The 15320-nt window shown below is 44.8% G+C and overlaps 1 protein-coding gene across 1 annotated transcript; it reads right to left on the bottom strand.

Moving 5' to 3' along the window:
• Nucleotides 1–206: 206 nt before the first annotated feature.
• Nucleotides 207–15123, bottom strand: lamc2 (laminin, gamma 2). Its single transcript, XM_063461199.1, has 22 exons — nt 15065–15123; nt 13461–13674; nt 9197–9373; nt 8606–8723; nt 8044–8165; nt 7804–7935; nt 7516–7705; nt 6285–6397; nt 5734–6126; nt 5135–5368; nt 4300–4436; nt 3868–4024; nt 3264–3469; nt 2966–3045; nt 2728–2865; nt 2416–2560; nt 2176–2325; nt 1917–2031; nt 1619–1815; nt 1229–1387; nt 1031–1130; nt 207–726 (listed from the first exon to the last, which is right to left on the bottom strand). Exons 2-22 carry the CDS (start codon nt 13534–13536, stop codon nt 473–475), a joined length of 3393 nt encoding a protein of 1130 aa, XP_063317269.1. The 5' UTR covers nt 13537–13674; nt 15065–15123; the 3' UTR covers nt 207–472.
• Nucleotides 15124–15320: the final 197 nt, after the last annotated feature.

The raw sequence follows: 15320 nt of genomic DNA, 5'->3' as shown, positions 1-15320 counted from the left end.
TACAGTTATAAATACTCTAACATATATTCACATACAGAATGCAAACACACAGAATATATTTTTATAAAAACAGCAGATATCCCTGCTGAGCGTAGAAGGAAACAGCAGTGCATTAATCTGCTCCAAAAGATCCTTTTACTAAAAACTGAATGATTTAGACAAAATCATTTAATAGAGAAAAATAATGTTGAAGCAGCACATGTCCTCTCAGTTTACAAATGTATGCCTACGTGATGAGTTTAAGGTGTCGTACAGTTTAGATTTAGGGACAAATTAATGAAAACATCGGAGATGATTTGTCTTTAAATTTTAAAAAGCAAGATTCAAACTCAGAGGTTTAGAAACTAGTTAGCACGTTAGATATGGATTCTAAATAATTCAATATTTTTATGTATTACAGACAAAAAGAAGGTCGTCAGTAGTTGAAAAGTGCAAAAAAACAAAGTGATGTCCACTGGCAGTAAGTCACGCTTTAGGCCTCCTCGATGGGTGGGCTGTTGTAGCAGCCTTTGGGGATGGATGCCAGGATCTCCCTGAGGTTAGCGATGTCTGCCAGGATGGTGTCGATGTCGCGGTTGATCGAGTTGAGCTGGCGCACGTGTGCGGCCTCCTGCTCCTCCATGTTCCTGAGTCGGGGGCTCAAATTGCCCTCCACAACTTTCTTAGCACTGGCCAACGAGTCCTCCAGCTGCTTCACCTTCTTTAAATCCACAGCAGTGGACTGGTCTGAGAAAACAGAGTAGACACGGTGAGGAAGCAGCTCGCGCTGTCTCAGAAGGCCTTTCTGGAGATTGTGAAGCTGACCAAATTAAAAAGCAACATCTTGATGCATTCTCAGTCATCCAGGAAAGTAAATCTCCAAAAGTTGATTCTGTTCATCTGGACGTAGCGTTTGTGGGAAACGCTACGTCCAGATGAACAGAATCAACTTTTAGAGATGAAAAGCAACATGTTGCAAATTCATAAATAAAACAGGACTTCAGCCAAGGTTCAAATCCCAAAGTGTGAGTCAGATAAAAAGTGTACGTACTGGTTTTAGCCAGCAGACCCTGGACCTCTCGCAGAGTTTTCTGCACTTCCTCGCTGACCAGCCTGGCGTTGTTGTAAGCTCCACCCGCTCCCAAAGACGCCTGCAGGGGAAACGTTTACATCTTTAACCCCGTGTCCATCGTTTTATACGAGTGTGTCTGTGCGTCTGTGACAGGTTACTTCAGTGTGGTCAGTTTACCTCCTGGGCGTCAGCATGCAGGTTTTCAGCTTTCTCCAGCTCGGAGGCCAGATCTCCAACAACGCCTCCCGCTGTTGTTTTCAGGTTAGTCGCCTCTCTGTTCAGTTTGGTAGCTTCTTTCAGTATATTGTCATGAGACGGCAAAGATGCAAATTCTCTCTGAAGGGTGAAGACAAAAGAGCAGTTTAACAACAGAGCCGACGTGCGACACGACAACATGAAAAGTCACCGTTCAACTTAAAAAATAACCAATCAAACACATTTGTTTAAAAAAATTTCACAGAGAGAAAATTCTGCAACAAACGTAAACTTTTCCCTGACGTCTCGCCTGTTTTATCATTTCCAACATAAAGAATGCGTCATAAAGTAACGCCACAGTATTCATGCTACCTCCAGACCAGTGACCAAGTCCCCCAGCTTGTTGATGTTTTCCAGAGCGTTATCATAATTGTCCTGAACATCTCCCAGGATGGACAGCGTTGCATTATTATTGCCAGCAGCCTGTTGGATGGTGGTCTTGATGTCAGGGAGACGCTTGATGGCAGCGTCTGCCTTTGTTTTGCTGCCTGCGATCTGCTGGTCGAAGCCTGAGAAGAAAGAAGAGTGGCATCAGTCTGCTGCTAGAATTATGGTGGTGAGTGCCGCCCCATCGGTCGGTGAGTGCCGCCCCATCGGTCGGTGAGTCTACCTTTCAGGGTTTTCAGGGCATCTTCTAGCTCATCACTTTTGCTGTTGATGAGTTTGATGGCTCCTTCTGTGTCAGCTTTGGCAACATTGACTCTGTCCACGAGGCCGTTGTACTCCTGCAGAGAGGGATTGAGAACAGAGGTGTTGGTTGATGTTTACTGATGTTTACTGATACTCGAACGATTTTGGTCATTTAGCCATTTCCCCCTTTAACTGGACATCTCCTGCTCATCAGAGGTGAATCTGTGACACTTTAGTACCTTCTGGGCAGCTTTGCCATTGGCCAGCAGGTCCTCAGCGACAGCCTTGTCTCTCACTATGCCATGCTGCAGCGCATCGATGCCTGCGAGGTTCTCATCCATTGCCTCTGTCACTCCATCCACCCTGGAACGCATCGCATCAATCGCCCCCTGTGCATCGTGGGAGAACAAAGGAGGTTAGAGACACTGAACAAGTAGATGATAATAAAAAGAAGAATCTGTCCTCTCTCCATCCATTACCTGCAGAGATGGGGGGAAGTTTTGCTCCATGTTGGCGATGTCTTTCAACATGCCGTCCGCCATTTTGCTCTCCTCTATGGCGTCGCTGCTTAGACGTTTCGCTTGGTTCTCAAAACGCTTCACCTGAGCTGAAGTCTGTTCATACCTGGACACACGCAGGTTGCTCTAGTTTAGTCTTTAGGCACTGGGTTTAGATTCTGCTGTCATTAACAAATCTGAAGCTTTTACATGCAAAGTGCACGTAAATCAACAAAGTGGTTGATTCAGAGTCTAAAAGAGTCTTTGTCTCTGAAGCTCAGAGGAGATACTTACATGGTTTTCAGGTCTCCAATCAGCTCTTTCACTTTGTTCTCTCTGTTCATGAGGTTTCTGACCAGAGTCAGACTCTGCTGCGAGTCACTCAGAGCCTTCTTAGCATTTTTTTCCACAGTGTCTGCGATCGTCTGATGACTGGAAGGCAAAGGTGTCGGCGTTAGAAACGGTGGGTAACGTGGGCCGGTCTGCATGGTAGCCAAAAAACGTCTTACTGATTTGTGAAATCAACACTTACTCGTTAGCCAGGTTGGTAGCCGTCTTCACCAGCGAAGACAGGTCGCTTGAACCCAGCGGAGAGTCGCTTTGAGGCACATCCTGAAAAATAAACAGAGGTTAGACAAGAAAACATCGTTGCCAATTTGTCAGCTTCTCTTTTCCCAAAATTTCTTGTCTTCTCTAAACTTTTGCCTGTTTCCTCTAAATACACACACACGCACACCCAAATACAACACAACCCCTCTAAAATAAAATAATGATTCTGTCAAACACGACATGATGTGTTCATCTCTGCATCTGTCAGCGTGGAGCCTTACAGTGAATTTGAGGTCAGATTTGGCCTTCTCCAGCTGGACTTTCATCTCCTCCATCAGCTTCTGGACCTCCCCCACCTTCGTCTTGTACGTCTGTTGCTGCCGTTTGATGTCAGCGGCTGCGTCCTTGATGTTTTGGAGATCCTGCTCCTCGTCCAGCTGCCGCTTGCTGATGGACGACAGGCGGTCCTGCAGCCTCTTCTCCACTCCTGTTAGAGACAAACAATAAGAAATCGACTTTATTTTAACCAGTGAAACTTTCTCCTGCTATGGAAACCTGAGCGAAACCATTCAGCTGCAGGTCTACTAAGTTCTTCTAAAAACTGCAAGTACACTTAACCAAGTAATTGAGTAAAAATTTCTTATTAAAGCTTCTACAATGTGGATTTTTTTATTTTTACCAACTGTAACTGTAACAAACAGCAGCTGACTGGTCACTTATAAACATAGAAATTTGTACATTTTCCCATTATACTCACATATTTTACTTTTAACATACAGGAAGTCAGAACATGTTCAGCAGTCACAGGTTTAGTTTAGTGTTTGGCAAATTGGTACTGGGTCCTAAAAACCTTCAGGTGATGGCACAGATAAGGTGCTGTCTTACTTGTGAGTTGCTTGGCGTCTTCCATCATGTCGTCCACCTGCTCCATAGCTTCTGTCAGAGCGGCCTCTATCTCAGCATTATTAGCTGGTTTCAATCCTCCGTCCATGTCAGAGAACAAAGACTCCAGGTCCCTCAGTTTGGCAGCATAAGCAGCCATCTGAGACAAAAGAAATACGTTTGGATGCCACAATGTCTTAATAAGCAGATGAAACTTCAGAGTTTCTATAGGGTGATATTGTGATAATATTGTTTTATTGTGATGATCATAAACTGAAAATGTAATATCTCAAAGCCTCAGGTGGTATGATATAGACAATTAGTTTAGGTTAAACATTTAAAGAAAATATAGCATCCACACAGCAGGGGGCGCTCTGTAAAATAAACTTAACACTTTCTGTGTATAACAGCAGGCCCCTGTTACAGGTACCCCACCTTTGCTTTGATGGGGGTGAAACAGGCGGGGCAGCTGGATCGTTGGCACCTCAGACCCTCGAAGCCCGGCCTGCACCGACACTGCCCGGAAGCATCGCACTGATTGGACTCCGAGCGCTGGACGTCACAGTTACACGCTGACGGGAAAACAGAGGAAAAAATGTTACTGCTGGATCACATCTGGGAAAACCGTCACAGCACAAAAAGTGTTCTGTAAGGACAGCTGTAATTAAAAGGTGCACCAGCAGGGGGCAGCATTCTACCTGTGGGAGTGTTGAGAAGTTTCTAGATGTGGGATTTGTACTTTAAAGGTCTTTGAAACTTTAATATAAACTAGCTTTGCTCAAATTAATGATCATGTTGTTTTTTTAAACTTGGTTCAAATTTAAATTCAATTTTCACTTCACTGTTTTCTGTAACTGTTGCTTATTCTGCATATTCATTAAGTAAATGATCAACACAGCACCAAAGAAAAACAAAATTGAGCTTAGCGTTGATCAGCTGATACACTTTAACACATCCACCTCGAGGTAACCGCAGCCATGTTTAAGCTGTTTTAGCTGCATGCTGCTTTGCAACCCAACACCACCATCAAAAACCACAATTCTGACGATTTTCTTTGCTGTGAACTTAAAAGATTATTAAACAGCTTCTCTCTGAGCAACTCGTGAAACTGAAACATGTCAGTTAGTTCTGTTTGTAAAAAAAACAGTTTTACTGATTTCTGACATCTAAGATTCAATTTTACAGTAAAGAATACAAAAATTTCAATTTCCCTGCAGATGAAACCCAGACGTCTACATCAGAAACTCCTCTGACTGTGCGTCGTTCTTACGTTTGCAGGCGTCGGTGGGCTGCCTGTGGTAGAAACCTCTCACGCAGTCCTCACAGTGCCGTCCCTTCGTGTTGTTCACGCACTTCAGGCATTCGCCGTTGTTGCGGTCGCAGCTTCCCAGCACTCTGACGTTGATGTGACCATTACAGTGGCAGGGTACACAGGGACGCTGCACACCTCCGGTACCCAGGGGGTCGCCATAATAACCTTCCTGACAAACGTCACAGCGAGGACCTGAGGACAGAGACACGCAGTCAGGTTAGAATATTCTAGAATTATTCAAATTCAACTAAAGACGTTTTAAGAGCTGAAACAAAACATCAACTAAACATCATGTTGTTGAAGTTGTGTGTTGTTTCACAGCCAAACTGATCAAGGATTCGAAAAAAGAAAACTTTACTGTCAGAGACACAAAACAAAGAGATGCAACATGTGCGCAAAAAATATCAACTGCATTGGAAAAAAACTCCCCAGTGTGTGTGTGTGTGTGTGTTTGTGTGTTTGTTTGTTTGTTTGTGTGTGTGTGTGTGTGTGTGTGTGTGTGTGTGTGTGTGTGTGTGTGTGTGTGTGTGTGTGTGTGTGTGTGTCTTTCATCTCACCGGAGGTTCCTGATGGGCACCTCTCACAGCGAGGCTCCAGAGAACCAGGACCCAGTGAGCAGGACACACCGTCCGCGCAGGGACACCTCACGCAGGTCTCCGGCCGCCTCGGGTCTCTGTAGAAGCCCTGGGAACAGCTCTGATCCGCGGGCGTCTCATCAGCAGAGTAACAGTCTCCAGTTTGCGGGTCGCAGCTGCCTCCTCTGCAGCTGCAGGGCTCACAGGGGCTGAAGGCTCCATCTGCGGGGTCTCTGCGTTTGAAACCGGGCGCACACCGCTGACAGAACTCGCCCTCGTGACCCGGCGGGCAGCTGCAGGTGTGCACCCAGCGGGCCGGGACGCCATCTCCACGCTGTGCAGTCACCAGCTGCACGTCATCGAGGTAGCCACGTCCTGAAAAAAGAAACAACAAATCATGAAACTGTGTCCGAGAGCCGCTTATCCTTCACTCTTTGTTGTTCTTTTAGCACCTCCTCGCCCTTTGGAAAACCCTTTTATGCTCTTGGATTTTATCTCTTTCTTCTCTGTGGAAGAGAAGAAAAAGGGCTCACCGGTGTCTCCAAACGTGGCTCGGATCTTGATGGCTGTGAGGTTCTGCAGGAGCGTCTGGAACTGCAGGGCGGAGAGCTGAGGCCTCCACTTGCTGCCGGGCCGCTCGTCCAGCCTGTTCAGAAAAAGACAGAAGTTCAAACAATGTTTCACGAAGACGACGTCTTCTCCCTTTACTGTCCTTCATCATGGAACCTCATGAACCTCTGAGAAAACAGGAATCATTTTGATGAATCGTTTTTGTGTTTCTTCTTATTGCTTTGCTAGTATTTGGACTGCAAGTGACTTCTTGACTAAATCAATCCAGATGTGTAGCCAGATGAGCAAACAAGAATGTTTCAAATTTGGTATCACGATGACATTAAATCTCATCTCATCTCATCAATCAGAGTCGGTCACATTCTAAAAAACTGAGAGAAACTCTGATTCGGCTCATTGCATTCAGCTCTGAAGGTCCATCATAGTTTCACCCACATGTGCATGAGGAGAGAAGCATGAAGAACATCTGTAGGTCAGACTCCACGTTTAATGGAGACAGTTTAATGGAGCAGTGTTGTTCCACCCACTTTCTCCACATCGCTCATGCAATAAATCTGTCGTAAACACAGCCAGGTACTAACGGAGTACCTGAGATTCTTGCTGCGTCTCTACTTGTTGTGATTAACAGCCTCACCTCAGGAATGTTCACGCCTCGGAGAAGCCTGGCTGTCTGAACCTTTGATAGCTGGGCTGGAAAAGTTTTCACATTCCTGCTGAACAAATGATGTCACACAGAGATGACAGTCACAGTGTGAGTGGGAGCTATCCTGCCTCATCAAAACACGACACCTGATATTTCAGGCCAGTGTTCTCAAACTGCAGAGCTGCTGCAGGCGGCTGGAACAATGCATTAAAGTTCACAGACTTTCACTAACATTCATTTATAAAGCAGAAACTGTCAGGAGAAAGCAGCAGTGACAGTCCCACTAATGCCCACCAGGGGCTCCAGCAGTGAGTCCCCACAGACTCCCGTGGGAGTTAAGACTTTGCATTATTGGGGGCGTGGCCTCTTTGGCTGACAGGTGGATGGTGACACAGGTGGCTGTAGCTGCTAGCTGGACCTCTGAGCCTTTTTACTCCAATTATCTGACCAATAATAACACCCGACCAATCAAATCTGTTCTCCACGTCATGTTTAGCGCTTCAGACAAAACCATCAAACTTTCAGCGACTTCACACCGTGGATTTTCTGACCTGAAGCTGTAGGTGATCTTCTGACCACAGGGGACCACAGATTGCAGGTCACCCAGAGAGGCAGCGACTCTTAAGCCGCCACCTTCCAGGATCACGTCGTTGACGGACGGGTATCGGACGCCGCGGTCCAAACGTAGCGAGAAGGAGAGGTTCTGGCCGTAACTCAGCAGCTGGTTTCCGAGGTAAGGGTCTGTGAGAAAGGAGAACATCAGTCATGACAGGAATGAAAAGAAAGACAAAGAAGAGTGGGTGGGGCTATGCTGTTAGAAGAGGTGGGGCTTGACTCACCTGGGGCATACAGGTAAACCGGCAGGCTGTTTTTGGAGATCACCTCCACGTCCTGGTGTTTCGGTGACCAGCGGAAGTGAGTATCGGCTGGAGTCTCACCTTGCATCGTCCCCACCTTCCAGTCCTCCAAACCTGAAGCACACCAGAGTCTGTCACCTTACCTATTGTGTGCTTTTACTTTGAAATGTAGGAAATGTTAGGGTTCTTTTATTATGAAGGTAATGAAGGAGAAAGGTTTACCGGTGGTGAAGGTGGAGGTGATTTTGTGGACCGAGTAACCGGATCGTGCTGAACATCGGCTGCTGTGGCCGTAACAGAAACACGGCAGAGTCAGACTCTCAGATTCCTGCCTGGGCTGACGGCTGAAAACGCAACAAACAACAGGAAGTGAGCCATGTACTATCAAAATAAGACAGGAGAATATCTCTGTGAACTAAAAACTGAAAAATAATGCAAAGACGGCTGTGGAAGAAGTGGGCTGTTTAAAACTGCTCAATGTGTTTGTATTAATCTGAAGTACATAAAGTACTTAAAGCTAATTAAAAACCTGTAATGGAAAGATGGAAGCCAAGCACTGAAATCAATAGAAAAGAGCTGTGGGCTGAAGTTAAGGACTGAAAACTGTAAAGTGAAGTGTAAGTAAAGTAACTGAAGACAGAATTCAATTTAAACATTTTTAACTGCAGTTACAAAACCATTCATCAAATAAAAGACACCAAATTTAAGCAATGACATGCATTAAAGTGCACTGAAGGTGAAGGTGTTGAGAATTGAAGCATATGAGGTAACATTTGTCTCTCACCTTTGGGGGCAGCCGTCAGGTCCGATTGGTCCGTTGGGGCAGCGGTCACATTTGTCTCCTGTGACGCCTTCTTTACAGCTGCAGCGCCCCGTGCTGTCACATGACTTACTGACAGAACCTGAGGAAAAACAAGCCTGGTCAGAACAACACAAGTAAACGATGACATCGGTTTGTCTGTTTTAGAGTCAGACGTGCCCATGAGTCAGCCCCAAGTGGCCATTAAAGGAACTGCAGCTTCATTTTTCCACAACAATGAGTTAACACATTGAAGCAAAAATGTTCAGCCTATCATGTGCTTGGAAACTGTGTTTTATGAGACCTGGAATGTAAATGTGCCGTCTCTAAAGACGTGCCAGGAACACAGAAAGGTTCAGACGTTTTTGATAAGGCGTGTTTGAGGTGTAGTTTTCGTTTCCAATAAAAACATAATGAACTTACAGGATATATGGAGGATTGCATCGATCTGATCTGATACCAGCGTTGGTACTGATACTATGGATATTTGAATTGATCCTCCCACCTCTGCTCTCTGGTTTGTACGTCTAACATTTCATTTTCCACACATAAGGGTTTTATGAGACTTGCACTCACCTGTGGGGTTGCAGCGGCAGGGCGAGCAGCTCTGCCCCGCCCCCTGCAGGTAGAAGCCGCCCTTGCAGCGCTCGCAGTGGCGGCCTTCCGTGTTTCCCTGACAGTCGACGCAGTGCAGACCCAACGCGTCGTGCAGGCAGTACTGAGATCTCCCATTGCACTCACAACGCATTATCGCTGCATGAGAAAGTAGGAGGTCAAAGGTCAAGTTTATTTTGATTTCTTTTAAATGATTTTTTGTACAATAATAGACGAAACTGTTTGTAGATGCACGTTCATGTATTTTTGTGGCTTCACAGGTGTTGGACTGGTGCTTTTCCAGTCTGACCACAGGAAGTGCTTGCATTATTGTAAGGACTGTGGGAGGAAGCTGGCTGTTTACATTTCAGTTTTGCACTTTCTTCTGTTCTCCACTTTCACTTCAGCTTGCATGTGAATTTCTTGTTTTGTTCGTATTGTGATGGTGAAAGAAAAGAAGGCACATCCACGTCCACAAGCTTCCTGAGCTTTAATCTAACAAACAGGAGCATTAGAGATGTTTACAGAGTGTGAAGCGCTTCATATGCTTTGTGGTTTGTTCTGAAATCCCAGCAAGAGCCTCCACACAAATTATCACAATCCGGCCAGCCCCGCCCAAAACAGCCAGCACCTCAGCCCCTTCTGTCTGCAGCGAGCTCACCGGGATCATGGCTCAGAAAAGCAGCCCTGAAAAGACTTGCACCCGCTCCTTTAAAGCTTTAATTTAAACTGAGGGAGCGTTTCAACAGGCTGCTGCTTGTTCCTGCTGTTAGCAGAGAGGGTAGATCTCACCCGCAGTGAATGCAGCAACAGCAGTTTGTGGTAAACCAGAGTAATGATGAAAAAAGTGAATCACAAGGCAGCCTGCAGTCTGCAGGCACAGCCTGGTACAGAGAAACATTTCATGATTTTATTATTGGACCCTTCGCAGTGACCATCCTGGCAATGCAGCAGAAAGGGGACGACCACCAAACTGTTCTCATTCAGGAGGATATGATGTCACTGCAGCCACAGGATATGATGTCACTGCAGCTAATAAGCTGCCGCAGATCTTTTTCTGTGACCTCACATGTGTTGTGGGTCTGTTTGGTGTGTGTGTGTTAAACTGTTACCTTCACTATAGGGCAGAGAGTCAAATGATCACAGCGACCAGTGCCACTGAAGCATTATTGCATCAATATTTGCACAATACACGTGCAAGTAGACGAGGAAGCAAACGTTCGCCGCTGACCGAGAACAGGACGATCGGGAGTCCGACCGACAGCTGGGATCAAGTTACAGAAACCAGTTTTACCAACAATGAAGGCCAGAGATTTCACTCAAACTTCAACTCAGACTTGCAGACTGTCTCCCGTGTGTCAGCGTCAATAAGCCACGCTTCTCTTTGTTGTGCCGTCAGGAGAATCCGAGCTGATGCATGGATCAATCTTTGAAAAACTAACTGTGGCACCAGCTGTTTACTCAGGTGAGGTAAACACAATCACCCTGAGCCTGGCACGTGCATCACATTAACACCGCTGGACATAATCAGCATGAAGTTTGGAGGCAGAGGAAATGTTTCATGTCCCTGTGTTACTGTCCTGAGCTCAACTTAAACCTCAGACGGTTGATGAGGAAAAACTCATTTTAAAAAAGTGTTTTGAGGGTTTTTTGAAACTGTGTTGAGAAAATATCCCCCAGTGATCGGTGGCAGAGGGCTCCCCCCTCCCTGGTCCTGTTGGACGTCTCCTCCTGTTCCTTCCTACTGTCACCAAGTGCTGCTCATAGGGTGTGTCTGATTTTGGGGTTTTGTTGAACACGTCCTGTCCTGGCAGGAACATTTTAACCTCACTGTGATGTTTTTTCTCCCCGTCTGAATCTGAATACCTCGACAGTGACTGTAATCAATTTCTTCTTTAATGTAAGCGCTCAGAGGGAGGCTGAGGTGTGTTTGTCTGACCGTCAGATTTGCCCTCCAACACTCTCAGCCTGTGATTCAGCAGACGTGAACAGCTCGTTCTCTACAGTTCAGAGTACATCAGTCACACTGACTCACTCTCTTATAACAGTTATTGTTCACCTGATTGCCTCCGGCAGCGCTGAGCTTAGGTGTTGTGTCTCTCATCAGACAGTTTCCAACTTGTGCGCCTCTAAATATTCAGCCTGAAGAAACATTTTCTCTCCAAAGGGAACGTGTTCACTGTTTCATAACTCCGATTTCTTTTCCCCGGAGGAATGATAAACAACAAAGACACACCTAGAGACGGTTCTTCTTACATCACAGTGTAAACTCAGAATGTGGTTACAGCTTTAATCTCAGGTTAACACTTTAACAAATAAAAGACTAAAGCACCGTCTGTGCTGTGAGCACTGACTCATGTCATGATTCAGCTGATAAAACGCTGCACATGTCAAACGTCTGCACTCGGTGATGCTTTTTTAAGCTTTGAACCAGTTTGTAGAAAAGTGCACTGCCTCTCACCTTTAAATTGTTTTTTGGGGAATAATTTAACTCCATTTTTGCTCCTGCAGGTGATGACGTGGTTTTCATCACCTTCATGATTCGGCTGTCACTCACAGTCTGTCCTGTATTCAGCACTGACTCAGCAGCAGTAAAGGCCAAACAGCCCAACGCACCATAACACCATCAAAATAATCACTGCTTATTAATAAATCAGAAAATAAAGAGCTGCATGTATCTTAATGAACAATGCAGGTTTTACATTTCTCTCATTTTGGGTAAATATTTGACTTTCTGGTATTCTGCAAATATTTTTGAATCCATTAACATATTTACAACATTACGCTGCTTTGATTCATCTCATGTCGGCTCCTGTAGTAACCACAGCAAACTCTTATTAGCATAAAAACTCACATTCGACTGTAAAAATAACATTAGCGTAAAACAATCGCTGGGCGTGACCTGACCAGAGGAGTCCTGGTTCTTATCGGATTCAGCAGCTCCACGCCACAAAATGCAGTATTTTTACAACAAAGCCTGTAAAACTGAGATATTCCCACTTTTATGAGATATTTCCACGTTTCCTTAACCCGGCTAGCTTGATATCCAAACCAAAGCAAATAGTGAGTTTAAGTCCTTTGTTATGACACTGATGCATCTTTGCATCCATGTAGCTCTTCTGCACTCGCTGCTGAATCTATCTGTCTATCTATCTGTCTGTCTGTCTGTCTGTCTGTCTGTCTGTCTGTCTGTCTATCTATCTATCTATCTATCTATCTATCTATCTATCGTCTCAGCTCAGTGTATGAGGCTGGATTCTTTTCTTCAGCATATCAGTAAAAGTTCAGCAGATAATAATTTCTCTCCCTGAGGGGCAGGCAGTTCTCCTCTGACAGCTCAGGTTCAGGCCTCGTGAGCCTCACCCATGGGTGTCTCCCTTTTTCCACCAGCTAGTCTTTGTTATCGTTTAAGACAAATTTGAAAAATCAAATGATCCCAATGAAAAGTTATAGAAAGCCTTCCTGTTCTGACTCGTCTGTGTGAACGGGTTTTGTTAAGCTGCATGTTGTTGTTCTTTTGCTTTGTCCTGAAGTCACAGTTTTATAGTCACAGTTTTCTCATAATTTAAGGATCAGTCTTTGTGTCTATTTAAACTTCTTTAGTGAGATTTCTTAATTCAGCTGTTTGTGTCTTATTGTTAATCAAATCTGAGGAGCAATTTACTAAAAATGATTCAGAAATCGTACTTCTGGACTCTGCTGTGTTTCCCTCGGACTCATCACTGAAGCTTTATCTTATCTGCACCTTCATGTCTGCACCGGCAGACTTTCAGACACGAGTGACGTGAATATGAATAACTCACAGTCTTATCTCATATTATCTTCACACACTTCATTAAAATCATATCTATGATTTTGTTTGATTCCTTTGTTTGTGCGCTGAACACATTTTTCAATAATTAACAAAATCACCAGACTGAGCCTTTAAAACAAACATATTAAATCCACAGCAATAAATACTGTATTACCTCTGAAATCAATATTTAATGATTATTGTTATTATAAAATGAGGAACGTATATTAACTTATGGAGGATCAATATGTCGTTTTTTAACTTCCCATCTTACCGACCTATGTTTGTCGTCTTGATTTCATAACGTTGTAGTTGCCTCTCCTAAACATTACCACAGCTATTAGCAGGCTGAGCTCAGGTATGTTGGTTAGAGTTTAAAGAAGAGAGTTAAAGGATGTTAATGTCTTTCAGCATCTTGCTGACAGCAGTAAAAGAAGAAGTCGAGCCACTTACAGTAGTATCTGTAGGTCGCCTGGACGGCGCAGACAGCAAACAGAAGCCCGCAGACTGAAATCCATCCGTTCCTCATGTTGTGTGAATCCTGAAATCAGATCCGAAAGCTGCAGCTGATGGAAAAACTCCTGCACAGCTCCTCAGAGTGATGCCTTTTAACTCCTCTCCTGCTGCAGGTCCGTACACGCTGCACGTACAGGCCACACTTATTCACCTGTGATTCACAAAACACACACCGTCAGTCAGAGGATATGACGGCTCCAGTGTGTGTGTGTGTGTGTGTGTGTGTGTGTGTGTGTGTGTGTGTGTGTTGTAACAGTGTGAGCCGTTGTCCTGGGGCTTCCCATTTGCATTTTTACAACACAAAGACGTCTCACAGGACGGAGAATTAAAAATCAGATTTCTGTGAATGAAGTGAATCTGTGCTCTGTTCCAGATGTGGAAAACATGACAGATGTTTCCTGAACATGAACTCTGCATGCAGCTGCTGAGAGTTCAGATTAAACCAGCAACAGTGCAGAAGCTGACCATTTACAGCAACAGTCATGTCAGAGGGTTTTACAATCTAATGTGCAGACCTTAGAGAAAACACAAAGCCCTGTGACTGACCGGCGACCTGTCCAGGTGTGCCCCACCTCAGCCTACTGCAGCTGGGATGGACCCTGACTGGCATAAGCAGAAGAAAATAGACAGGTGGCGTCCCCCACAGCTCAGTTTTAGGCCCAGTTTATCTTTAGTCTGTTATCAGTTGTTATTGATTTTACCAGTCAGTAATATTCCTATTATCATTACATTTAACACTGCATTATCACATCGATCCTATTATTATTATTATTATTATTATTATTATTATTATTATTATTATTATTATTATTATTATCATCATCATCATTATTAACTTTTAAATAACCAGGGAGTGAAACTCAGACACCAGCTTTAACCAGTGTTTCATATTTTGGTTGATTCCTCTCTGGATTTTCTTTCATTTCTTTCAAGGATCATTTATTGAATTTTGACCTTTAGTTTCTGAACTTTAAATAAATCGTTCCATTGTGCTGGGATTAATGCCCGTTTTACGTTATGTACCAGCGCCAGATAGAGGAGGTGGCTGATATCCAGAAATCCTACCAGTGGCTGCGCTGAAAGACAGCACAGAGGCACTAATCATGGCAGCACAGGAACAAGCTCTGAGCACAAGATCCATAGAGGCTGGGGTCTATCACACCAGGCAAGACCCCAGGTGCAGGCTGTGTAAAGATGCCCCAGAGACAATCCAGCACATAACAGCAGGGTGCAAGATGCTAGCAGGCAGGGCATACATGGAACGCCATAACCAAGTGGCCGGCATAGTGTACAGGAACATCTGTGCCGAGTATAACCTGGAAGTCCCGAGGTCAAAATGGGAGACGCCCCCAAGGGTGATGGAGAATGACCGAGCTAAGATCCTGTGGGACTTCCAGATACAGACGGACAAACTGGTGGTGGCTAACCAACCGGACATAGTGGTGGTAGAGAAACAGAAGAAGACGGCTGTAGTGATCGATGTAGCGGTTCCGAATGACAGCAACATCAGGAAGAAGGAACACGAGAAGCTGGAGAAATACCAAGGGCTCAGAGAAGAGCTCGAGAGGATGTGGAGGGTGAAGGTGACGGTGGTCCCCGTGGTAATCGGAGCACTAGGTGCGGTGACTCCCAAGCTAGTCGAGTGGCTCCAGCAGATCCCGGGAACAACAGTCATGTCTCCCGACATAATGTAATAAAGAGATGTAATAAATAAAGTTTGTAGCATCTCTTTATTACTATAATCATTGTGATCAGTTAGTTAAAAGACTAGTTGGGATTATATAAGGAATTTGAATA

Source organism: Pelmatolapia mariae, linkage group LG18 (assembly GCF_036321145.2).
Source record: "Pelmatolapia mariae isolate MD_Pm_ZW linkage group LG18, Pm_UMD_F_2, whole genome shotgun sequence".
NCBI classification, from domain to species: domain Eukaryota; kingdom Metazoa; phylum Chordata; class Actinopteri; order Cichliformes; family Cichlidae; genus Pelmatolapia; species Pelmatolapia mariae.
Note: the sequence above shows the minus strand (reverse complement) of the source record. Positions and strands in the feature narration are given on the sequence as shown.

Excerpts from the sequence above, each read along its gene's own strand:
- lamc2 (XM_063461199.1), bottom strand. The coding sequence starts at position 13,536 with ATGAGGAACGGATGGATTTCAGTCTGCGGGCTTCTGTTTGCTGTCTGC. Across the intron at positions 7,936-8,043 it reads CACCTCCACCTTCACCACCG|GTTTGGAGGACTGGAAGGTG; the intron begins GTAAACCTTTCT and ends GGTGTGCTTCAG. Across the intron at positions 3,470-3,867 it reads AGACGCCAAGCAACTCACAA|GAGTGGAGAAGAGGCTGCAG; the intron begins GTAAGACAGCAC and ends TGTCTCTAACAG.